The sequence below is a fragment of the Kryptolebias marmoratus genome, linkage group LG22 (genome assembly GCF_001649575.2).
Source record: "Kryptolebias marmoratus isolate JLee-2015 linkage group LG22, ASM164957v2, whole genome shotgun sequence".
NCBI classification, from domain to species: domain Eukaryota; kingdom Metazoa; phylum Chordata; class Actinopteri; order Cyprinodontiformes; family Rivulidae; genus Kryptolebias; species Kryptolebias marmoratus.
Window position 1 is genome coordinate 14,456,230 of NC_051451.1, and position 26,475 is coordinate 14,482,704.

Below are 26,475 nucleotides of genomic sequence, written 5' to 3' on the forward strand. Positions count from 1 at the left end.
ACCCCTTTGGCCCCTCCCATAGGTGGTGAGCCCATGGGAAGGGGGACCCACATATCCTCTTCGGGCTGTGCCCGGCCGGGCTCCATGCCCCACCTCCAGGCCTGGCTCCAGAGTGGGGCCCCGGTGACCCGCGTCCGGGCGAGGGAACACTGTGTCCAATATTTATATTCATCATAAGGGGTCTTTAGCAAGACAGTAGCTAAAAACTAAAAGAAGCATAAGGAGACAAAAAAAGAGTTCTCTCAAAACTATTGTTCTCTGAAGTAGATTTAAGAGAACAATAGTTTTGAGAGAACTGAAGAGATCTTACTGATTTTGGTTTTTTTTTATGCAGACGTTTTTTGAAAATAAAGTTAAATAAAACAAAAAAATATAAAACATGCAAATGCTGAAAGCTATATCACACTGTACCCAATCGGGCCAAATGTTTTGGTATAAGAATGGTTAAAGTAGCACAAAATGTGTAGAAATAGTTTGCAAAAAATGTACTGCAGCAGCTGTAAACAGAAAAACACCTTAACGTGTGTGTGTGTGTGTGTGTGTGTGTGTGTGTGTGTGTATGTGTGTGTATGTGTGGGGGATGCATTTCTTGGCAGCTAAAGGCAAATATGGCAACGGAAAATAAACAGCCATAGAAGTCAGAAAAGTTTGGATGAAGTCAACCTGACTTTAATGCTGACCTCGAAGAGAGAGAGTCGGTGTTACTCTGCATGCAGCACATTTTGGCTTCTTTCCATCATGATAGAGAAAACATTTCCACTCATGTTGACTTAACACAGTTTACAGTAACACAAACTGCAGCTTTCAAAATAATGGCACTAAATTACAATTTTAATCAAGTAAAATCTGAACATCATATAACCTTTAAAAGGCAGAATGTGTTGTGGCATGTAGGCTAAGGCTGAAACTGTTTTTAGCAAAACAGACACCATTAGGCCTGAATAATGAACTAAATACTATAAATTAATCAATAGCATGAATTTATAAAGGAAACAACATAATTTCACTTGGGCATTTAGCTTAAATAGTCGGAGATGTGTGTGAGTATAATCTGGTCTCTCCACCTCCAGCACAGTTGGTGTTCTTTCTCTTGGCTTACAGTTTTAGTGGGTGTACCTCATGAGGGACTAAAAATACAACAAAGACCGTCCGTTTTACTTGGGCAGCCACAGGTGCAGACAGGAAAGAGTCAGAGCTGAGGAAAAGAAGCAGTGATTTAATAATACGGAACAAAGCTGCATAGTGTGTCAATAATGTAAAAACAACAACAAAAATAAATCTTAATCTTTCATTAATCAGTTCAGCTCTTTCAAACTTTTCTGTACTCATCTTAACAAAGAAAACAATGTCGTTGCATCATAGCTTGGCTTAGATGTCCCCTCCTCACTTTTGCCTCATCTAGTATTCTGGGAGTTCTCCTCTCTGCAACTCGCCTTCATTTCACTCCCACCTCTCTGCAGCTTAAAGGAGACCCGGCTGCTTTCCTGACAAGGCAGACGCTCTCTCAGCAGAAGAGAAAAATATGGTGCGCAATTTGTTGGAGGGGGGGAGTCCCATAACAAAGAAAGACCTCTCTTTCAGCTGATTAACGCTGTGCTAGATCCAACCTGATGTCTTTCTTGTTTTTCCTCGTGTAGTCGTGTGTGTGTCACAGAAATGCACTCTGTTCCAGACTAACAGCTTTGCATCTGTTGTGAGGAAAAAAAAAAAAAAGAAAGAAAGAAGTTCCCGAGTGGCAGCTCTGCTCGAGCCGGGAGGACACAAAGTGGGACTGAACAGAGAGGAGACAGTGGAGAGTTTAGAAGCAGGCGTTCAAATACAAAGAAACAAAGTAGAAAGAGAGCAGCAACGCAGCAGTTGAGGCTCTTTTATTGAGCTGAATGAGACAGATGCTTATAGAGTAGAAGCCTTTCCCCTTGCTCAGGTTTGGAAATTTCTTTTTGGGCGGTTACCATTTGAATCAGTAAAACACGTCACGTTTTTAACTAGCTGATTCTGTGATTCAATTTTGCATTTCAGCAGCTGTGCTGTGCAGCCTCAGGAAACCCCAGGTTGCTGCAGCTGACCGAGCACAAAGCCAGCCCAAAACACTGAAAGTTATGTGAAGCGTTTCTGCTCCAACTTCGAAAAAAATCGGATCAATATAGATTCTGGTTTAATTCTTCCGCCTGTGGAAAATCGTTTGAAATACGATCACGTGGAGGTTAACAAAGAACCGTGCTTGCCTCAACACGAAGAGACTCGCAAGCGCACACTGCTGTCGAAGGCTTTCAGAACAAACAGCTTGTGAGGATGAAACTCTGAGACAGAAGAGGAATAATTAGCTGGTGGCTCGGAGAGGACCATAACTACACGGCTCGATCTTCCCACAGAAAATCATACATTGCTGCTGTATTAAAGATCAAAACAAGGCATATTTAACTTAACTGGGGTGAGAAGCAGACCAGTGGATATGAAACAGAAGTGCTTCCTTCAAACACACGGTACATTTTCTTACATTTAGGTAGATCTCCTCTCCTCCAAAGAAAACAACAAAAAGAAAGAAAAAGATTTAAGTGTATGCAGTATTAAGTGTGAATTAAGATCTGTTACTTTCTGTTCATAGCACAGAGCAAACCATTGCACAAAGACGACTCCGTTTTTAAGATTATGACATGATGCTATGAGCAACAAGTACTTTTTCAGACCTCACCTTTCTTAGCAGAGTACAAGTACTTACTGTACCCTGTGGAGACGTTTCGCTGTATGTGTGGAACACCTTCTATAACAACTCTTCCAATTTGCTTACTGGTTGACAGCTAAACTTTTCCTGAAAACACAATTTAATTAAACCATCACCACGTATTAAAGGCACTCTCATGTCCTTCTGTCACGACTGAACAGCTGTGACCAACCAGACAAGTGTAGCCACCAATCACTACCTCATTCATACGGTCAGCCTGCCCAGGAGAGTATGTGCAATACTGAACTGTCTGCATATAAAGAAGCAATGTCTTCTGCTGGATTAAAGTCATTATTTACCAATGTCCCATATTTCCTAGAATTATACAGCAGGGAAATCTAGAAATGGATCAAGCTAGGCACGGCTCTCATATAGGGCCTGTGAGATTGAATTTTCAGCAGTCAATATACATCGCAGAGGTCCAAGATAAAACAATACTGTAGCTAAGAGACAAAAAGAAGAACAGCCTTTTTTTTTTTTTTGCAAAGGATGGATGCCTCTGTGTTCAGCATGCCATTGTCATGCCTGGCAGGAAGGAATTTCGTATCAACCATTCTGATTATTCCAACTCCACATGACAAGCTTTTCACTTTCAGCTGTACATTCATTAGTGCTTTGATTTTCTCACATGAAAGTGCCTTTTTTCACATGGAGACTCGGGCTTCAATAATCTATAAGACTTTTTGTATCATTTTGCAGCATTTGTACCACATTGTGTGGTCCAGGGGTCCTCAATCCTGGTCCTGGAGGACCACTATCCTGCAGGTTTTAGTTGTTTCCCTGCATTTCAGCAGGTCTTCAAGTTTGGTAGAAACCTGTTAATCATTCAATCATTCAAATCAGGTGTGTCACAGCAGAGAAACACCTAAAACATGCAGGACAGTGGCCCTCCAGGACCAGGATTGGGGACCTCTGGTGTAGTCATTAAGGATGGTTAAACTTGAAAGCTCTAATAAGCCAATAAACAAATGCTGACTTAACCATTTCCAAGATCCTAAGTTATCAGTCATGTCTAAAAATAACACTATTTTTCCGCAACTTTTCTTGAGAATAGGTCAAAATCCTCAACAAAATATTGATGTGTTTCTAACGTGTTTTGCTCTAAACTGAAACTACCCATTAGCAGCAGCTGGGTGGGAAGCAAATTGTGTGTCTTCAACCACTGAAGCCAGAGGCTTGATATGAACTTTCAGTGTGTGTTAGGGGAATAGCCTTTTTACATGTGGCATTTGCAGGGAACACACATTTTGAAATCTTGACAGTCTTCCTCACACAAATGTTAGTAAGAAGGATAGACCTTCAAACTACTTTAGCTCAGTTTAAAGAAATAGTTCAGTTTATTTTAAGTGGTTTTGTATAGAGAACATATAAGTAAGTAATCAGTGTTTTATTTGCAGTAAACAGCAGCTAGCCTCTTAGTGGTTTAAGGGAACTATATTGTAGAATTGTGCATTACTTTGCTTTTGCATCAGATGGTTATTTGCAGAAGAGCATTTGTATTACAACACCGTTCACAGTCCATGTAATACAGTCCTAGGTGTCTGCAATGCGTGCACAGCTCCTATATACTTCACACAACTCCACTTGAAAAAAAATCATCCTTTAGGAGAGTAAATTGACTTTGAGAAGAGGTCTTTAAGTACCATTTTTCTTGTGTGCTGTCAAATACCGATACTGTTTGATGGTTGTTATCCTAATCATGAAAACTTTAAATTCCTTTGTAGATTGTCTTCCGGAAGATTAGTGATGTCAAACGTGAGGAAGAGGAGCGACAACGGCGTAAAAACGAAGCCCCTTTGAACTTGCCCCCAGATCACCCAGTCCGGAAACTCTTCCAACGGTTCAGACAGCAGAAGGAAGCCCGCATGGCGGTCGAGAAACCAGACCCTGACGATCAAGATGTGGAGAAGGGCCCGATCTATGTGGAGATCCCGATGGCTAAGGCAGCCATTGCAACTACCAGCATTGTCACCGTAACAGAAAGCCCGGCAACACCTTCTTCCTCAGTTGCTTCACCTTCAACACCCCCCAACATCCCTCCCTCAGATACAGCAAAGCTGCAGGTGCCATCACCCATTTCTTTGGCAGGGTGTCGGCCTGCTGAGCCGGTCAAAGTCAAAGGCTGGGGTCGCTTCAAGGAGTCGATGGCTAAAGCTGACAACTGGAACAAAGTGTCCAAAGCGGAGTCCATGGAGACTTTACCTGAGCGGACCACAGTGCACGAGTCACATATGTCTCTAAAGAAGACGGACTCATGTGACAGCGGCATCACCAAAAGTGACCTACGCCTTGACAAAGTGGGTGAGTTCCGCATGACTCCTCAGGACCGCAGTCCTGCCCAGCCTCCGGAAACCAGGCATGCCTTTTACCCCATCCCAGAGCAAACACTTCAGGCATCCCTTCAGGAGCTCAAACTGGAGCTGAAGGACGACCTTAAGAACCTGAACGTCCGAATGTCCAGCCTCGAGGCACAACTTGCAGAAGCACTTAAACTCCTCAAAAGCAGGAAATCGAGCACCGGCTCTCCACAGCCTCTGTTTGACATTTCTAGGCCTGGGTCGCCAGAACTGGACAAGGAGGACATTTTTTCTTGAAGAATAGAAGCATCATCAGGTAACGGTGATCCCTGAACTCAGCTGGAATCCAGTAATGCTGAGATTGCTCGGATAGCTGAGGCTGCACGAGTCACACCATCTATGTCAGGCATCAGTGTGGTCCGTAAGCTCCACCGGCCTTTACAATACGGTGTGCCTGCTGCTGGTTAATGTGGAACCGTGGACAGTTCAAGGTCAGAGCCAAGATTATGGCGTTGTAGCACTGTACACTTGAAGGTTACATAATAATAGACAGATTTAGGTTTGTACATAATTTATTTTTCCACTGCGCTATGTTGGAAAAATATTTTGCTCTGTTTGATTTTATCTCAACAGTGGAGCTTACTGCAGAATCATATCTGTTGTGAGGCCCCAATGGAGGCAGCATGACCCACTGGTTTATTATTGAATCATTCGTATGAGATTCTTTGCATGTCATATAAAATAGATGTGTACTTCTTATTGCAGATGGGGTGCATTTGATGAATTGAGGCCGCACAGCGAGTCATTTGCATCATTTCACACTGACAGTGGAGAAAATACAGACTTTGCAGATGTTAAAACTGTCTCAGAGTCATTTCCTCAGACCCATCTCTTATTCAAATCTGCCGGGATCATTATGAATTATACAACAGATAACTCTGGCCAGGCAATCTGATTTCCAAAAACATGTTTGAGTGGAGCTTACAATGTAATTACCATAAACCGCTAATAGATGTGCTCGATGGAAAATGAATTTAAATGCTAACTAGTGAGGCAGCAGCGAGGAAGGTATCCATCTTTTCTGAAGTCTAAAATTTCTTAATTTCATCTGCGAACACAATCACCACATACATCATACGGTATTGTATGGAAGTTATGCTATTTTAGCTTTGGGAATTTGATTATGCAAAAGATGGTACTGAATATAGCTCTGCTTTGCACCTTCCTTTGGAAGTCTCATGAACACAGCAAGGAATGCTCATTAGCATAAAAATATATATATTTGTATTTCACAACAACAAATTAAGACAAGTGAGTCATCTGCATCTGGGTAAAGGAATACCTTTTGTTTTTAAATGTCCCTCACCCATTTTTAAAAAACGATTTAAACCAGCTGTCACCACGCATGATTGAATGGTTGTCTTTTCATGTTCGCTCAGCTTTTATTCTGGAACGCCAACTGAATGGTTTTGCATGATTCACGGTTTTAGAAAGTAACCCTTGTTTACCTTGTGATTTTTTTTTTTACGCAGCGCCATAGTTCTTTTTTTTTTCTCTGAAATGAGCTGCTGCCCCCTTTCTGAACTCCTGCTTTTGTATGACTGGCCAAACATTTACAGATATCCAGTACATTCACGCAACATGGGCCTACTGTTTCTGTTACATGTAACCGTTTAGAAAAAGCGACGAGTCATTAAATAAACTGGTTTGAAAAGTAGTACTACCTTTATAATAAGAAGCTAGGCTAAATTTTAGAATTTTAGGCAAACATCAGCAAGATAAAATGCAGCTAATCTGACGAATAAACTGCAAATAAAACAGGTGGATATTAATAATGGACAAAAAAAAAAAAGATAATGGCAGACAATAACAAGCCTGATTTTGCATGTTTACAATACATTTACTTACATATTTATATTAATGCTTAAAAAATCATGTATATATCACAGAATCCCAGTTATTAGCATGAACTAAGACCTTGTTGCACCATTAAATACAACAACTTTTATTTCACTCTGCAAAACTACGTGAAACTGAATGTTTATTACTAAGTTTATTATTAATATGATTATTTTATAGTGAACCTACAAGCATCACTACATTTAGTGACTGAAACACAATGTTTAACAGTTTTTTTAGATGCCTATAATATAATAAAAAGTAGAATTTACATCTAGAAACATTATTTGTTGCTTTTATCTAACTATCCGTTTTAACACCAGACAGCATTAACAAGCAACTGGTTTCACATGTAAACAAACTGTCTGCATCTACAAACTAAGTTTTTATACCACTTCTTACACCATAAAGGGTATTTGGAGTTTAAGTTACTAAATTTTGATTTTAACCAAAACAAATGACTACAAATGGATTGTGGACAAGAACTCTGATGTGGTTTTAGAATTACATTTGTTAAATTAGGTCTTTAGTTAAACTGGTCTTCAACACGTAGTAAAAGTATAATTTTATGCAACAACAGCTAGAGTAGAAACATTGCCCGATCATATTTATTCTTTGTGTGGATAATTTACGTTGCCTGCAAGCTTTTCGTTTTCACCCAGACAAAAGCTAAAATGGACACAGCTGAGTGGAAAAACATGCTGAGGTTTCTTCGCCTCCACTTCCATTAAAAATTCAGCTCGCATAAATAAACGGGCACGCCATCACTGAAGTGAGAACTTGTCTGGTTTGCAGCCAGTGTTTGTGGTTCTTTCTGGGTCGGCTTTCATCAGAGTTTTAATATCAGGATAGAAAATCTGCTCGCTGTGGCCTCTCAAACCACAGATAATTTATAAAGATGCTGCTCGCATGATTTGAAAGAAGAAGGGGGGGGGGAGAACTGAGGAGTTTAGACACTTTGGTGATGAAAAGAATGAAAAGATTACATAATGGCTAAGAACAACTTGACCCAAGCAACAAAATCAGTACTTTGTCTTAAATGTATTGAAAGTTTCAGACTACAAAGTTATTTTAAATTAACATATTTCATTTATCTGCAATTTTTTGCAATTGCTTATTGCAATTCTTATTTTTATTTCCATCTCAGTGAAACATTTACTGTTTTGCTTATTACAAAGAAACCTAACAGGCACAGAACAGTCTTTAAAAACCCAAGTGTTATAGTTTTGCTTTGCAGATGAACAAAAATACCCCCAAAACAATACAAAACAAAAATATTCTCTTAATAAACTGAGCTGTTTTGGTGGTTTCGAGGCTCTTACGAGGCTCCTGGGCTTCAGTCAGCAGAGCCCAGCACCTGCAGCTTTAAAAGAAGACCATCAGCAGCACGTTAGGTTTTAAAACCAATTTTCAGGGTCTATTTTAGACTTTTTGTGAGCATGTCATGGAGGAATATGAGAACATTAATACCACAGTGATTTCTTTTCTGACACAGACTGCAGAAATCTGGGCCTTTCATGTAAACGAGCTGCCTGCCTGAGCCCCAACTGCAGAGCGACAGAAATGTGAGCTCAGCTTTTTGCAAATGATCCACACACATCTGGGTAAAAGCAACTCTGTTTGGCTACATAGCCATTTTTTAATTTTTTGAGTGAGAGGAAGATAGTTTTAAGTGTGATTATGGCAATCATTTTATTGATTGTGAGCAGAGAGATTCCACAGCAGCAGAGGGAAATGAAGTATATTAAGTGACAGATACATCAGACACAACATAGCCTCACTTCTACTGAAAAACATCCAGTTATGATTTAACACGTACAGACGTGGTGAAATTTGTTTGTACCCTTCATGAAAGAAAGAAAAGAAACAAAACATATAACTTGAAACTGACAAAAATTTTAATGGGAAAACATTTTATTAAAAATGAACTAATGAAAATCAGTCACTTCCAGAATAAAAAACTAATGAAACTGTGTTTGACAAAAAGGATGGTAACCTTAACTTAATATTTTGTTGCACAACCGTTTGAGTCAATCAAGGGATTTCCGTAATTCTCTCTGAGAGATCTGCACCTGTCCACAGGTATTTTATATTTTATATTTTATTTTTAGGTTTGAAGGTTTCCTTCTCCAGGCTGCAGGTTTCAGCTCCTTCCACGGATGTTCGACAGGATTTAGATCAGAGCTCAGAGCTCCACTTCAGAATAATCCAATGTTTTGTTCTTGGCTATTCTTGGGTGTTTTTAGCTGTTTGCTTTGGGTCATTATCCTGTTGGAGGACCCATGGCCTGAAACTAAGACCAAGCTTTCTGACACTGAGCAGCACATTTTTCTGCAGAATGCCTTGATAATCTTGAGATTTCATTTGTGATTTCAGATGTGGCGAAGTAGCCCCAGAAATGATCCATGTTTCATTGTAGGTACAGTATTATCTTCTTTGTGTGTTTCAGTTTTGGGTCAGTGGACAGAGAGCTGATGTGACTTGCTGCCGACAAAGGTTTTCAGGTTTTAGTTGACGAAAGGGTACAGACAAATTAGAATCAAAAACAACTTTTTCACTAGTTGTTTTCACCTGTTAAGAAGATTATCGTGAAGTTGATGTCCCTCCAGTCAGCCCATTGAGCAAATTTCTGTCTGATCAAATCTCTCCAAAAGGATTTACATCAATTAAAAATCATCACCTGCAGTATCAGCGGTTCTTCAATCTTTGATTGCTTTGTAATTTTTTTCCCAGAATAATGGTAGATGTTTGGCCTCTCTACAAAGTTTTATCCACATGATTTTTTGTTTTCTATTTGTTCAACGAGCCTTGAGAACCAAACTCTTGCTACCAAGAAATACTAAGAATTCACTATGCAACACTCTGAAAGGTAACCCTTGAATAACCCCCCCCCCACACACACACACTGCCTGTCATTGAACATCCAGCATTAAATCAATAAAATCTACACAAGTGTCGTCTTCTCATCCGACTGGAAGAGACATTTATTTTTTCAAATTAATAAGTCAGTATTTTTGTGTGTACTACTTTTACTGAGACGTGTTTAAAAGTTAGCTGGACTTTGACTTGTGTAGATTGTTGAAACAAGACCTCAAGTCGTGTTTTACGACGGCGAAAACCGAACATATTTGAATGTCGCACCGAACTCAATGAAAACAAAACACCTGCACTGACTTTTTTTAATTTCAATTTATAATGCTTATATCTTAACGAGGTGGTATCTTTTTCTCCCCTCTTCTCTGTTGAACAAAAAGCATATTTCTGTTTGCAGCAGATGTTTTGTTGCACTTTGAAAACTGTAAATTGCGACCTTTGAACTTACTTGTGATGATTTGAATACGCAGCTGTTTTATTTCACCAGTGACACAAATGAATGGAGTATTTAAGATTTGTAAAATATAACCCAAACTATTATTTTGAACGAGACAACCCGAGACTCTCTAGTTTGTCCTCTTGTGTTTTGATATGCTGTATTGTTTTACTCGAAGTAAATTCGCAACGTTTTCAGTTTTCTTCGGTTCTAAACTACCCCAAAAGATCCCATTGTTTTATAGTAAAATCAGCTTGAAACTATATCTGATTGTGTCAGTTTTAAAGCTCCCCAAACGTTTGAATCATCGCACGCTTGTGTTTCAAGACCACAAATGAGCTAAAGTGGGCTAAAATGCACTCTAAAATACAGATAGTTGAAAGCAATATGTAGCTCTGCGCTTTGTTTCTAAATGAAACTAAAGTGTTTAAAACCTTAAGCTACTGCACTAACTCAACTCATCAACAATCCCATTATTGAAGTCATTATCTTTGATTGAGACTCAGAAGCATGCAAACTTGTGCCTTCATATTATTCCCCCTGAACTCCTTTACCCCCCGCCCTTCTCTCCAGCCTGCAGAAAGAAAAAGCAGCTTCCAATATCCAAACTATTATTGGTCCTCTGAAATGATTTGAACAAAGATCTATTTTTGTGGTCAGCTGTGAAAAAGCTGCCTAAGGAAGCTCTACTCGCAGAAGCCGATACGTACATATGCACAAGTTCCACTGCAACGTAAAGATTCTTTACAAAGAGAAAGGTATAAATATGATGTTTGTATTATGCACATGCCTGTATGTTCACAAGTCCTGTGGTGAGAAATGTACTATTTCAAGCACAATGGGAACTCTTTGTTATGAAATGTGGCATATTGTGCTCTTCAGAATAAATATTTTATACATACTGCACCCTGCCTCTCGTCCCTGAGGAGTGAATCGTGCCACGCGTGTCATTTCGGTCGTGTTTTTTTTTTTTGTGCTCCTCTTCTTGTGGTACAGCGAGGACTCGTCTCTAAGCAGCTGTGACCCAAGCAGGTATATTCTCCAGCTGATCTTCTTATGTCAGATAAACCTCACAGTTTTGTGCTCATTTAAGAGGATTCCTCGTTGACCCCCCCCAACCCCACCCACGCTGATCCAACTTACTGTCACAGATCCCGAGGAAAGACATCAGCTAATGGAAGGAGGCTCGGCTCAGCAGAAACAACACATTTGGAAATTCAGCGTTGTTTAATTGCTCGCGGACAGAGTACCTCGTTATAGCACGAAATGACAGACGCTGAACATGTCGGTGATGAATTTAGGGAACACTTCTGACACAGAAACTCACTAATTCCTAACCTAATCCTCTCAAAGCTTTTTTTTTATTTATTTATTTTTTTTGCACTTAAAAATAACACCAGGATCAGAATGTACTTGCCACATGCACTCCACTCAGGAAAGCAGAAAAAAACAAAACAAGGATGACTAATGAAGCTGGTTCCTACCGCTCTCTACAAGAAAGCTGCAAATAATTTCAAGTCAAACTCGACACGGGGAAAATAAACGAAAGTTATTTAGCAATATAAGCTTGTTAGAAGTTGTTAAACTCGTCAAAATCCAGCAACAACCCGAGGCTGCAGCTAATGATTATTATCACCCACCGCCAAAAGGTAAAACAAAAATTCTAAGATCAGTTTAAGAGCAGCTTGACAATGAACCTAACGCGCACGTTTTTAGACTGTGGGATTAAAACTGAGCCTGGAAACTAACCACTGTTCAACCATTACAGGAGCAGAGAACAACCACACGAGTACTTGAAGGGAAAAATTAAATTATTCCCTTTTTTTTTATCTTTATTGAAGACGCAGATGTGAAAATTCAGAATGCCACTGATTTTTCATGCCATACTTTGACATCCTTCACAGCGACGGCAGCTTACTATTGCAATTCTTTTCCATAAATCAAACGGAAATCTATAAATAAAACCTTTTAAAGACGAGCTGATGAAATGTTTTATTTTTCTGATTTCTTTCTTTCTTTATGCTGGTAAATACAGGCACACAAATATGATCAATACAGTTTTTCCATAAGTTTCAGGTTTTTTTACTTCAAATCATGTGCTGTTATTTTTGTAGTTCTGCTAAATCTAATGAAATTTGTAACTTCTGCTGTTCTGTCCTACATCTACAGTCTGCCTCAATGTGGAACAGCTTTGGTGGACAGCTAAAAAGAGGGCAGTAAATAAAATTTCTCTAGTTTACTGCACCATTAAGCAATTATTTTTTATCACAGTCATATAACCAAGACAGACCCGGGGCCCACACTTTCTTTTACCGTTTCTTAGAATAAAGGTAATTCAACGTTGCTTACTCAACGCTGCTATAAAATGAAACGCGGCAGCTCTCAGATTTTCTTTTCCTGGAAAGTACAGGAGCACGTCCTCCTTGAGGTTTCGGGCTCACGGCTCCTGCGGGTTGTGGGGAGCGGCCGAGCTTCGGCTGGAGGCCAGGTTGGCCGCGGAGGCTCCGGCTGGTGAGGACGAGGCACTGGAGTCAGCAGGTTGGTCCGGGTGTCCGGTAGCGGGGATTCTCACCTCGGCGCAGAGTCAAGGTGACTCACGGCGGGTGAGAAGTCCACTCAAGTCCAACCTGAGCAAAGCAGTAGAGGAAAGCGAGCATCGGTGGGGCGATGGTGGACCAACCTGAGAAGAAAAACAAATATATCAATACGCTTATTTACTTCACTTGTTGAAACATCCTACAAAGTATATGAATAAAAAATAAAACCATAATGCACAGTGATTTTATTACTTTTTATCCTAAGTGAAACCAATAAATTAAATTTATTATAGCTTCAAATGAGCTGCTACAGTCAGATCTGTTCGTTTCTTTTTTTTTTTTTAGATCCAGGCTTTTGTTTTTCTATTTAAAGCTACTACTTCAGGGGTCGAGAGCGGGCAGGTAGGGACAGCCGTCTGCGCCTCCTCTCAAAGTGGCTTGCCTCCAAATTATCTCGGTAACCTGCACCTGCACCCACAATGCCTTTCAATAGTCTATTCTTCTCTATTCATGTCAAAATTTGTTTCACGTACACACGGGACGCTTTGTGCATGACTGAATTATCCTTTTTTTTTTTCCCCCCTCTCTGCAGGTGAGGTAGATCCCCTGGAAAAGTCTTGAAATGACACATTTGTGGTACTTTTTGGTGTACGTTTTATATACATCTACATGCTTCGAGTAGACGCTTGTAGTAAGTCACAATTTGAAGTGCTTAAGTTTAAAAACGTCTTCAAATTGTGAATTTCTGACACTCGTAGTCATCATTCAGAGCCTTTTAGCCAACATCTCTGCATGCATCGTGAGCAAAAACCAGCTGTTGTGTCAAGACTTCCCAGTGTTTTTGTCTTTGCAAGGATGAACATTTCATTATCACTCTGTGTGAAATTCACTCTGCAAACCACTCATCCAACTTTTACTTTTGCTGATTAAGGCTAACAGTGAAGAGCTAATTGTTAATGCATTAAGACCTGGGGCGCTCTCTAAATATGAGCCCACATACGCTGCCATGTTAATAAACAGAAAAAAGGAAGAAGACGAGTGACTTTTTGCTGCTAGTGTTAGTCTGTCAGTCTGCTGATGCATCACACCGCTGCAGACTTTATTATGTGAACACTACTTGATGGATTACCAGTAAATTATGCGCAGATTCTCACAATACCCAGAGAATGAATCATACAGCCTGTCTTTTCCACGAGGTTTGCACAGAACTGTCAAAATAACTTCTGGCTGGACTGCCGTGCAATTTCATATTTCTTTTGGCCTCTGGACGACAAGTAACAACTCTCATTAATGCAGAGATGTGTCTTTAGTGTCACTTTGCTCGGGGGGGGGGGTTTCAGGAGCAGGTACCGACCGCGTGCGCACGCAATGAACTCAAGGAGACAGGCAACATATACGACTTCAGACACACACTGTGATTAGGAAATTACAGACTTCACCGGAGAGGTCAGAGAGCAATTACACCACTGCCAGAACAAGTGAAAATCCAAGTCAAGCTGATTTAAAAGCATTGATCCCATGTTAATGACACCGCTTCCCTTCGGTGGGCTGTTGTGAAGCGGCCGAAGGCAATTCTGGCAGATCCATTACATTTAAAGCAGGAAAAAAAAAAACACAAGCAATTAGCGAAGCAGCGAGCTTATAAAGCAGTTTGGTAAATCATCTGTTTCAGATCATTTGAAGTCTGCATCATGAAGCGGCGCGGCCTATTCCAGTGTTTACATAGTCTGCGTGAATCACCATAAAAAGCAAAAAGAAATATATAAATATGAGACTCCCAGTTTAATTTCCAGTGCTTGCTCTGAATAATTCATAAGAGAATTGGTATTTCCAAGCATCCTAGTCTTAATTCTAGGGTTATTCCTCCCCCCCCCACCCCNAGTCCAGAGAAACAGAGTGTTTAAAAGAGGTCAGGGCAGCGAGAAGAAGCATAATGTTATGCATCATTTCCTGGCAACCCTCCAGGCTTACAGCCATTTAAAAAAATTTTTTTTTTTTACTGTCACAGAATACAGCTTAACTGATGGCTGGATTATGACCTTTTTTGGAACTCTGCAATTTTTTTTTTTTCCCATGGTGGTTGAATTAGCATGTTCGCACTTCCTCCACGACTTGAAGCCAGAACTTGATATTATCTGATCGCATCAGAGAAAAGTGGAAATTAAGAGCTGGTGTACAAATACGGAGATGTTTGCTAAATCTTTTGTGTCTACTGTACATGGCATAGCAATAATGACAAGAAGTCAACAAAGCCTGCTTAAATTGAGCAAATATTAGTGTTTGTACTGTAATTTATTATTGGTTGGATCTCAAGCTGGCTTTAGAAGGAACACGCAGTAAACACGGGCTTCTCAGTAGTTTTGGTTTTTATTTTATTTGAACTCACATTAGTGTTTTCAGAACATTTCAGGAACGCATAGAGTCAAGAAATAATCATGGTAAACAGTTTTGATCAGTATGCTGGACTCACGGTTCGTTAAATTAAATTAAATAAAACTGACTGAATATTTCTTACCCGTTTTTAAAATTGCAGTTTTAAAATGAATAAACTCTCAGTTCAATTAGAACTGGGTGATATGGCATTCATTTAATATCTCTATATATGGGGCTTTAATCACGATACACAATTTAGATTGATATTTTAAAGTCTAAATTACAGTATAAAATGTTAAATTCAACCCTACAGAGCATGAATACACCAGCGAGATCATTTAAGTGCACCCTTCTATTGAATTATTATTCCTATTAATTTTATTTTGCAGGCAGAAGAGGAAAATCCAAACGAAGTTGCTCCCAGCCCAACAGTGAGAGCAGATCAGACTGCTTATCATAAGTGGACAGGCTGCAGGAGCGCCTGCCATCTTGCTTTAGGTACCAAATGAGCCAAATAAAGCAACAGGGAGCCAAACAGGGATTGGCACAAACATGAAGCAGATGTGCCTCTCCAACATTCATGGTCTTAATTGTTTCAGGTCTTACTTATCCATGCAGATGCACAAAATAACCTCCTGCTATTTTGTGCATCTGCGCGGACGCTAATATTAGACCGACTGAACGGCGGCATTTTAAATCATTTATTATATGATAAGTGGGACTTTATTCACATGTAGATTGGAGCTGATCCCTCTTATTATTACTTTAAATGTAGTTAAACACTGCCTCAAACTGACCCGTTACAAATAATCCACGTTTAAAAACTTAAATGCTGGCTGAAACAATCCTAAAAAAAAAAAGAAAAACATAAAAAAAACAGGTACAATTCCTGTGAAGGGCAGTTTTACCTTGAACAAAGACGCGCTTCCAGAAGATTCTGCCAACATGTATACCCCCGAGGAACACCAGATTAGACAGGATGAGCATAGCAGTCGAGAAGGCAGAGAGGAGGGCGATGCAGCGCCTTTGCATTGCCGCGGAGAAATTCTGCTCCTGGGAAATGAGGAAATGAATAAGCAAAACTACGAGGAATTGTCTTTGTCAAGCCCAGAAAGTACACAGACGCTGAAACTAATGAATATGTGGCCATAAACTAGGAGCATTACACAGTATGCCATCAGACTTTAGGACTATTTTGAGAATGAGCAAACCTCCCAAAGGAAGAAGCCAAAGAAACCGTTGTTAACTCCTCGCATTAATGTTAAGCATTTACTGCACATGCCGATTAGAAGGGACCCAATGGGTTTGTCTGCTGTCTGTACTTTGTGTAGCTAATCAGCGCACAACCTCTTATTAAATCCGATTACACAACTCACATTACTTATATCTGGCTCCAAGAAAGACCATGATTCCCTCACATCCTAAATGACTGGGGAATTGTAATCTCCTTGAGCCTGGTGGTTCTACACTGTTGGAGTTAAGTGCCTTAATTTCAAAAACACTTACAATTACGGCGCGAACACGGGATGTGGCGAAGAGAGACGACAGGCCGTTTTCCACCAGAACTCCGGCCCAGTTCATCACAGCCCAGTACCGCAAGTAGTCGTGGCCGCCGTGCCAGAAGCAGACGAATCCGAAGGCGAGGCCGGTGGATAACACTTTGCAAAGAGGGCCGTGCCGTGATCCACCCAGTGGGACGTAGATGTATCTGAAACATCAACAACAACAAAAAAAAAAAATCAACACAACAGGAAATACCGTGAATAGTGCAGATGTAAAAACAAAACACAGCTAAACATGACCCTACAATGCACTGATGAACTACAGAAAAAACCTGACGCAGAAATTATTGTGTCACTTTTCATTGATTTCTCTTTACGAAATACATAAAAACGCAGCTCTGACATCCACCGCAAGAATAGACGCACTCTGGGGAGCATCAGTCCTGCCAAGTTGTTAACAACGCTGGAAAACAGAGTTAATGAATATGAAAATTCACACCAAAGCCTTAACACATTTTAATATCTTTTGTTTTTTTTTTCTCCTTCCACTTCAGCTGACTGTGCTGTTATTTTGCTCGGTTACGCTCCGACTCTGTCATTCTGTGCAACAAACAGGTCACGCGGACGAAATGGGAGTATTTATGGTGTGATAATACATTGAACATTTAAAAATTGAACAGCATAATTCATGCATGAGGCAGCATTGTACGTGGTATAAAAATAGCAGCCGTATTCTCGTGGGATAGCCCGCGCGCTGTGAATAATGTAACAGCAATCACTAACGAACGGCTGCGGGATACTGCGAGAGCCTCGGCGTGCCCCTCAGGTACCGCCGGGCGCCCGAAACGTGTTACACCGGCGCAACACACTCAACAAACATCACATTGTGTGCAGCGCCGCGGAGCTGGAAACTAATTATCTCAGCCTCCCCGTGGCTAATCAATGTTTGTGAAAGATGAGCCAGCGTTTTCTGAGCCTTAAATAGAGTGGCCAGCTCGGCCAAACTGCAGAATCAAAGTGGGTTCAAAAACAGATGGAGAGCGTCAGAGCCAAAGAAAGCTGAATAGCTGAACATGATGTGCAGCTACTCATCAGCCTAATAAGGTTTAGATATAAAACAATCGTAAACAGATGGCATTTAAAATATATCGGGTTTATAGTACACACGAGCACCTGAATAACCAGACCTAATGTAACAACTAATTGCTTTCCATACGGCTGCAGGCTGATGTGCTTTACATAGTGTAAAATAAAATAAACCAATACAATATACCAGTGAGATCTGTGATTTGCCTCTAAAGTTTCATGAAGAAGCAATTATGCTGTAGTAACTTTGTATATCTGCACTGGGCCAACATAATGTTTTATGGATGATTTCAATTTTTTTTTTTCCCACCATGGCTGTGTCTGATTCATTTTAATTGGGTTGGTCAAACTAATTTTTCTCGGCAGAAGTCGTTTTTAATTGCCCTTCGCCAGAAGGCAGAAGGTAATGCTTTTGCCCGTGTCCTTGTGCGGGTTTGTCCAAAAAGTTAGCAAAATATCTCGTGAAAGTAATCACTCGACGCACGCCTACAACTGATGTTCAAGATGGCCACCCCAGCTAACTTTACAGACGCTGAGCTAAAATCTGATGTGGTAGTAGCTGAGCGTCATCCCCAAAACACACAACAACAACAACAACAGATCATGTGAGATCTTACTATATTGAGTGAGACTTTATATAGGGTGGCCAAAATTATTTTAATTCTTAACAAAAGATGATTTTACTCTAAAACTCTGATATGCGTTCCTTTAAGGAATAGTAGGTCTTTAACCTTGTAAACGTTTTTATTTAAAATGTGGTCAGACTTATCTGGACTCGCTCTACATGAGTCAAACAGTTCAATAAAACAAACAAAAAGTACCTTGTATGAAGCAGTACAGTGTTCATATGCTGAAATAATAATGAAGTGATTAAGCAGAGCAAAAATCTATTTGTTCCTTCAACGAGAAACATAGAATTAGGTCAACCAACCTAATATCAGTGAAGAAGTGAAGCCAACATTAGGAGTTTAGCTGTCTGAAAAAATGTTAGCCAATGACTTTCTTTAATTTATGAAGTTTTATTATTTGAGTGTCGACTTGATTCATTTAAGTCAACACACACCTTTTCATGTTTTTGAGTGTTTGCGAGTATGACAGGATTTACTGCAAGCCCCCTGCAACACTGAATGGGATACAGCAGGTAAAGACAATGAATAAGTAAATGATTCCTGTGTCTAAAATATAACCCGAATCAAAGACAACCATCCACCCAACCCACCCTTTCCTCCCATAGAAACATTTACAAGTAATATTTGTCAGGATATGGGACTAAAAAGGTCCCCTTCTGCAGCATCAATAACTCAATCAATCCCCACTGGTAAGAGCTTTCTTCGCCGGCTGTTAACTGAATGCGAGTGAAACATTGAACCCGAGAAAACACTGCGGCACACGAGCAGGGAAAAGCGTAACGGAATGGCAACGAACGAGCCTCTTAGCTGCCCAGGGAGACGAGGTGTCAGTGAGTCATGTAGAGCACATCATTTAACACCTACACTCTCATCCAGCCCTCTTCAGACAATATCAGCTGGATTTCGGAACCGCATTATAACATCTTTAAAAGCACTTTAGAGGGAAGGAACAGTCGGGGTATTGTGTCATGGGTATCATCTTGCATTTGCAGAAGGATAATTGCAAGTGATGCTATTAAGCAGAATTAAAATGGAAACATCCATTTGCAATTTAAAGTGATAGATCTTTTATGACTGAATTGATGCCACTGTAATAGTGAGTTCCTTTTATTACATCTGAAAAGCAGATTTTTGTCTACAACTGCAGCTGTCGAAAAACATGACGAACATCACTCACTGGCAACACAAATTAGCAAACAATAAACAGGACAAAGAAGAGTTTCTGCGTGTGTTCTCCAACAACCATGCAGATGTGGAGTTGCTTCAAAGTAGCAATGTGCGTCTAACAAGCAGACCATAAACTCCCAACAGGCTGCACTCAGCCGAGTGTGCATCATTAAAGGAAAAGCCGACTAATAACGCGCTGTCCAGAGTGCAAGTGAGAAAACACATAATCCTCCAATTACGTGTGCACATATTAAACGAGGAGGCATCTCTTCGCGGCGCGGGAACCGTAATGCAACAGTAGGATTATTCACCAGCACCATGCAGCCTCATAAGCATGAGAAAGCCTGCGTGCAAATGCAGCATCCCTGTCCATTGTGATGAAACGTGTGAGCAAGCAACAAGAGAATAGCAGATTTTTAAAGTTTTTTTTTAGGTTATTTAGATGCCACGTCAGTGTCCCACAGAAAACGAGCTTTTTAAGTGTTCATTAGGCACCAGATATGAAGCAAAAGTGTTACAATAAAGCAATAAAAACAGACTGATATGCTGATTTTAGAGCTATTACTCGATTTAGATAACATTTCACTTTTTTAACAAGCATTAACATCTGAATTAGTGAGTCCACCGCTCATGAAGAGCCTCTTACCTGATGAGCCATCGATACAGCCCCTCATCAAAGTGCCTGAGAGAGAAAAATGGATATCTCAGTGACAAATTTGCATAATAATAAAGCACTGAGTAAGAAACACCTGAACACTGGGCTTCACATAAAGTGAGACCGGGTCTGGGTCTGCTGCATGATGCATGTGTGTCTGCGTGCTCCCTCTTTGTCATTACAAAGATTAAATCTGGCAGAGTCTATAAACTCGAACAGTTTCGTCAATGATGTCAGCGAACAGCTTTATGCATTCTATCGATGTTGTCAACATCGACCAGCTCAGCAAAAAGCGAGCCGGAGCCGAGTGCACCGGTGTCAGCACATTGGTTGGTCTGCAGTAAGAAAAAAAAAAAAAAAAAAAAAAAAAAAAAAAAAAAAAAAAAAAAAGGGGGCATTTTATCATGATGCGAACCCAAACACGCTGCCCTTCCATTTTCATTTTTATGAGCTCTAAATTAAGGGAGCGCTTCTCACTGTTAATTACATTCTGAAACGTGAATGTGTGCGCTGAAAGAAAGCGACACCACCTAATGAGATTCTCCTGAAAGCTGCTAAAACCCAACAGGTCTATTAGATTTTTCTTGGTGTTTTGTTTTTCAGTTCCCAAGATGATTCTAATCTAAAAACTAGACTAAAGTTTAGCTGCATGCTTGTTCAGGTAAACTGTAGCTCATACACTGACCTAACAGTCCATTATCAGGCACATTAAGCTGAAATATCATATATCTACATAAAGTTTAAATGTTTTAGAAAGGATTCCACTTAATGATTGATATTTATATTAATTAGGAGGAGGTAGACTTGGATAGGGTATTATATTATTGTAGGCTGTTAGTAATATTTGGTAAACACAAGTGCAACCATGCCTCAAATATTTTACATTGCATCTAAAATGTAGTCGTTTTTGAGCGATTATATCCAGAGAAATGTGTTTTAATGCTGTGTAAGAAGTCGGCACATTGTGTCTCTAATAACTTGAGCAATTGTGACCCCTTCAGCATAAATTAGGCATCATTTTTACAGATGCCATCTTTTCTGTTGAAAGAACAGCATCAAACAAACTTGGCTTTTTAAAACAAAAAAAATAAATTGAAATTTAATTAGGATTTTATTAGAAATCCATGAAAAGGAAACATCTTGCTTTACAACTTTGGACTTAGTAAAATGTTTCCCCATTCAAAACTTATGAGATTTGTGTTTTATCATCATTTTGCTCCACAAAGCCTGCAGCAATCATGTTTTTACTTCAAGGGGGGGCAAAAAAGGAGAAAGTTTTATCCAGAAAATAGTGAATCGGTCACGGTAAACAAAGCGTTTCAGCGTGACGCAGAGAGACAGATATAACGCTCCTGATCTTGAGGTGACCTATTGTTTTGTTGCTGGTAATGACTTAAGATGAGACAATTTTCTGAGGCCAGGTTGGATCTGATTGCCGAGGCACAGTGAGCACTTAAAACGTTTTACATTAATGCCACATTTTCCTCAAGGATACCAGGGATGCGGGGGGTTTTGCCAGACAATAAAATACCATGCGTCACTGTCGGAACATTATGTAGTCTTACCGCCACATCCCCGTGAAACTGTACATGATGCTGACGCAACGAGGAAGCTTCGGGGGAACCAGTCCGTCCAAAGCAGCAAGCGTGCACGGAAGTCCGAACAGGACCAGGTACTTCACATAGAAGAACTGAACAAGGGCCAGAGCGAGACCGCCTGCGACAAAGGAGAAAGCAGGCTGATGAAAGTAATGACTGTTATTAAAACAATTAAAAGAATCTCAGCATATTCTATCGATTTCATTCCCATAGCCAGAAATCACACAAGCAGGAGACAAAGATTATTAGCCGTCCTTTGAACTTCTAAGAACATGGGTCAGCGTAAATTCAATGCTGTAATTAAGAAGCTGCAGAACTAATGATTATGAATCAGTGTTGCTATTATCTCAAGACATTTCTCTTCCTGCTTCTGACAACTAGGGGACACAGAGGACAAATGAGTTTAAAAACAATGCCTGGGGGATTGGCTCAGTTAAATCCCAAAGGTGCATTTAAAAATTCACCACCATGCGTGCAGAGTACCCCTAAACTTACTTCCTCTCACGTGCCTTACAAATATATAAAAGGGATGATAACAGGCTAATTTAAGATCAATGATATACCCACGATCAGCATCATTTTGGGCTGATACTCCCAGAGGATTTAGTGTGGCCGTTTTGTGATTTTTTTCAGTGATATAAGTCATATCAGGTTTAGCCCGGAGCCTCTGCGGAAAGCTGATAAATCGTTCGAATCATCAAAAGATACCGAGACACCTGAGAGTATCGTTTCAAAATAAGGTTTACCATGTGTGAAGTGGCAAAAATAAATAAATAAATGTTGGTAAAGACTTACCCAAGGCCCACGGAGGGAGTATTTCTATGTAAGTCTCATTAGACTGGATGGAGTGCATGTACATGACGTGGATCATATATTCTGCCAGACACCACCAGAGCAAAATACGTCCCGATCCGAGCAACAAGGCGCTAAGAGCAGATTCATTTTGGTTTCCCTCTTCAGGAGACCTTCGCATCTGTACGTTGAGCAAGGCAGCACGTTAGTCTGAGTGCAGGTTACATGGTTAACAAAGGTTCAGGCTTTTAAAAAGAATATAAAGATTTACAAATACACTTCAAAGAAACTAAACAGGTATTAATAATGCAGAAGTGACTTAAAAAAAAACAACTCGACTCAAATATAAAAAAACAAGAAGTAGCTCAAGGCGTTACAAATCTAAACTAATGCTAAAATTCAAGCTAGTATCATATATATTTTTAATAAACCACAACTGATATGCTGTTTACATGCTTATAAAGAGCTGTGGTGAGGTGCAGCAATCAGCTTTCAGCCTTCAAAGCAAAACCAGAAGAGGCAATTTTACTCTTACCTGCTCCGTGTAGGCTTTGAAGGTGATAATGGGTCCATTGTAGAAAAAGGGATGATAGAAGGTGTACGAAAACAGCCAAAAGAGCTCCACGACTCTTCTCCGATCTAAAGGGCTCCAGCAGTGCTCCAGGCTGAAGCTGATGAATCGCAGGCCACACACAGCAACGCTGAAGAGGAGCAGGTAGTACTCCTCCTCTGTGCTATACCAGCCTCTCTGGGTAATACAGTTAGGGCGAATATTCTTAGCACGTTTTTATACAGAATTTCAGAATTGCCGGTGACAGTACAACGCTAAATTTATTCTGTATGTGCTTACGGACTAGAAAAATTGACAAGTTTACATAACCGAGAAAAACAGAAATCACTGCAAGTCTCGTTGCTTTTGAAGTGATGCTGAACATAGGAATCTGCTGTGTGTATGTAGGTAAGAGGAAAGGTGGGCAAAAATAAAGTCATATTAAATGCTGTCAACAACCTACTTGATCAATATGCTTCCAGTAAACTCATTTAACATTTATCCAGTGTTGTGAATTTGTAATAACAAAGAGAGACCTTTAGACTCAACATCTCCTTAGTATCTACTGCCCTCTTGTGGTCTTTGCCAGTATAACATTTAGTGGCGATCAAAAAGCTGAAACAGTAAAGAATTTTCACTTAAATAAAAATTAATTTATTTACTTATAAGACAAAGACATCTTGCATTAAAAAGTACAGTCCCGTTGCCACGACCCACCTGAATTTCTTGAAGTGACTGGATGTGAAGTGTGGAGAGCAGCAAAAGGTTAACAATCCACGACAGAGCAGGCTTTTGCAGCTGGGCCACCGAGAAGGAAACGCCCAGATGTACAAGCATCACACTCACACCTTTAATCCCCAACATGCTGCTGGCTGCTAGGAAGCCATATAGTGTAAGTGCAGGCACCCTGAGCTGTTGGGCAAACAATGTGTTAGAACAAACGCATAAAGATGCAGGTTTGACTTATCTGTCCAGTAGCATCTTCTTCTTTTTCTTACCTTGGGGTAAAAGATGGTGGTTAATCTTGATAATATGCCATGACCAATCAGAGTCCAAAGTAAGGACTTTTTAGCCCATTCAGTCCAGAAACTCCACTCGAAGTCTGATGGATCCTTAGAAAAACAAACAAAAACTAACATGAAACTTGTAGGTTTTACGCTACAAAAATATGCTTTTTTTAACAACCCAACTTTGGACAGGGCTGTATTCTATTAACTTAAAATGAACAATTGGCGAGATGCATCACAAAGTTGATTCAGACTGAGCTTAAAGTTAGAGAAACCAGCTGTGAACTCACCCTTTTAAAACCTTTAAAAACGCCCCTTTCCAAGAGGAATTCTCTCTCTAATCCCACTTCATGCTCTGAGGTATGACAGACAACAAGTGAGTCATTATTCTTCATCATTTCATCAAATGGATGTAGTTGGGGTTTTTTTTTATTTACCTTTGGAGAATTTGTGCAGCTTATAAAAAGAGTAGAGATGAGAACCAAAGGACAGCAGCCAGTACAGAAGCACTTCTGTCCATGGCAGAGGAGACGAGCGTGGCTCTGAATCAGAGGTCATCAGGAGGCTCCACTCTCTGCTATAATGTTTCTAAAACAGACACAGTCTGATCAAAACATTTCTTACCAAGAAACATAAATGGCGCTTAGATCCTTTATGCACATTCTGCAACAACCACAATGAAACATTCTTACAGTTGATTTGATTTATTTCCTTAAAAGTCTAACATGCGTTGTTTGGTATAAAGAAAGGTAACCTTGAAACCTTGTTTATAATCTCTGGCTAATATCATGCACAGCTCAAAATCTCTGCATCAAAAACCAAATTTCAATTTATCACCTGCTAGCTTGAAGACATTACTCTGATGGTTTGAAACTTGTAAAAAAGTGTTCAAGTCACAGCTACCTTTTAAAAACTATTCTAAGCCCTCAAGCATGAATGTATTATAATTACTGTATAATAATAATCAATAGGAGAACAAAGGCTTTACCAAGAATAAATGAAATTCACAAAGTCATCTTGAATTTTTCTGCCCTCTAGTCTTCTACTTTTCCCTAAAACATTCTGCTCACTAAAAGATAAAAACTTGAAGAGAGGAGACCTTACAGAGTGATGCTGTGTATTTTTCACTATGGGCTTCAAATGCTAAAATATTATAAATATCCGCGTTGAAGATCTTAATTAATAAATGATAAATAGGCTTTTCTGTGAAATATCTCGAGTGACTGAAGTGAGAAACCTTTCGTGCTGATTTGACTGTTCTGCTAAGAAACGGAAGTCATCCTAAACGACACTTAGCTGTTAGCTTAGCTATTTAATGATGTAAAAAAAATATTAAAGTTACCTTAAAACACCAGGCTGCTGTCCATTAAATAGCTTTTAATTGATGTGCTGCCACCACACAGAGCCTGCTACCATTCAAACATCACGTCTTCTTCTGTGTTTTTAACTTGTTTCAACGTGTCAAATAACTTTGAGGAGGATGAGCGCCCCCAACTGGATGGGAGTGGAATGACCAAACAAATGCTGCATCAAAACAGCTACACTGTAAAACTGGATTTCACCTGTTTGTCTCATTGCTTCTTGTCATCGATCAAAATCATCAATAAGCCATCAATTACAAATGCCTTGACTGCAAAATAAATATTAAATAATATTCCAAATCTAAGTGAATTAGTAAAGTTTGCAAACTTAACTTTAGATGGCCAGTCAGTTGTGCTCTATCCTTCCCCCCTCCACCTTTGTATGTTTATTTATTTGTTGTAAATTTAAGAGATTTTACAGATACAATTTTAAGGCAATAAACAACTCTTTTAAGTAAAAAATAAGGAATACAAAGTCATGACTTGCAACTAGCCACTCTATTCTCATAGGACAATATTAGCAATGTTCTTTTTTAAGTGATGCTAAGCTTTAAATTGTATATTTTCATACTTACTTACTCCATGACATTTCGGTTCCTGTAGTATTTCTTTTCTACAGCACTGTCTGAGAATGTAGCTTATTACCTCAAACAAATCTTAATGGTTATCCATAAAGTGTTTCCAACTTGTGTCTTTATGCTTCAGGTAACATTTCATTTGTGTTTTTTTTAGTTTAGTTACTACATTTGATTCAAGTACAATAAAAAGAAATTCATAACTCATTTTATCATCTATTTATTATTGTTTAGGCTTAAATTTGTCTCAAATTTCCGCATACAAATAGTATGGTACACCTTGAATTGATTGTCAGTCCATCTCAGCCTCACATTTTAAGATGTTTAGGTTACAATTTTACTAAATGACCCAACTCTGCCACCTGCTGATGTAACATGGTAATTGCAACTTACCTATAATGGAAACGCATGATGA

At 39.6% G+C, this 26,475-nt stretch overlaps 2 protein-coding genes across 2 annotated transcripts in view; one reads left to right on the forward strand and one right to left on the reverse strand.

The window, feature by feature from the left end:
• Nucleotides 1-9,650, forward strand: part of kcnh1a (potassium voltage-gated channel, subfamily H (eag-related), member 1a) — a 58,692-nt gene extending 49,042 nt beyond the window's left edge. The window contains exon 12 of the mRNA XM_017432972.3: nt 4,447-9,650. Coding sequence (XP_017288461.1) covers nt 4,447-5,316 — 870 coding nt within the window. The 3' untranslated portion in view covers nt 5,317-9,650. The remainder of the gene's footprint in view (nt 1-4,446) is intronic.
• Nucleotides 9,651-12,021: 2,371 nt separating this feature from the next.
• hhat (hedgehog acyltransferase) lies at nt 12,022-26,412 on the reverse strand. The gene is made up of 12 exons (XM_017428951.3): nt 25,467-26,412; nt 24,562-24,712; nt 24,415-24,479; nt 24,116-24,229; nt 23,835-24,029; nt 23,103-23,315; nt 22,571-22,748; nt 21,743-21,893; nt 20,169-20,204; nt 16,645-16,846; nt 16,047-16,191; nt 12,022-12,908 (listed from the first exon to the last, which is right to left on the reverse strand). The coding sequence occupies exons 2-12, from the start codon at nt 24,680-24,682 to the stop codon at nt 12,823-12,825; spliced, it is 1,506 nt and encodes a 501-aa protein (XP_017284440.1). The 5' UTR covers nt 24,683-24,712; nt 25,467-26,412; the 3' UTR covers nt 12,022-12,822.
• Between the last annotated feature and the right edge of the window lie 63 nt (nt 26,413-26,475).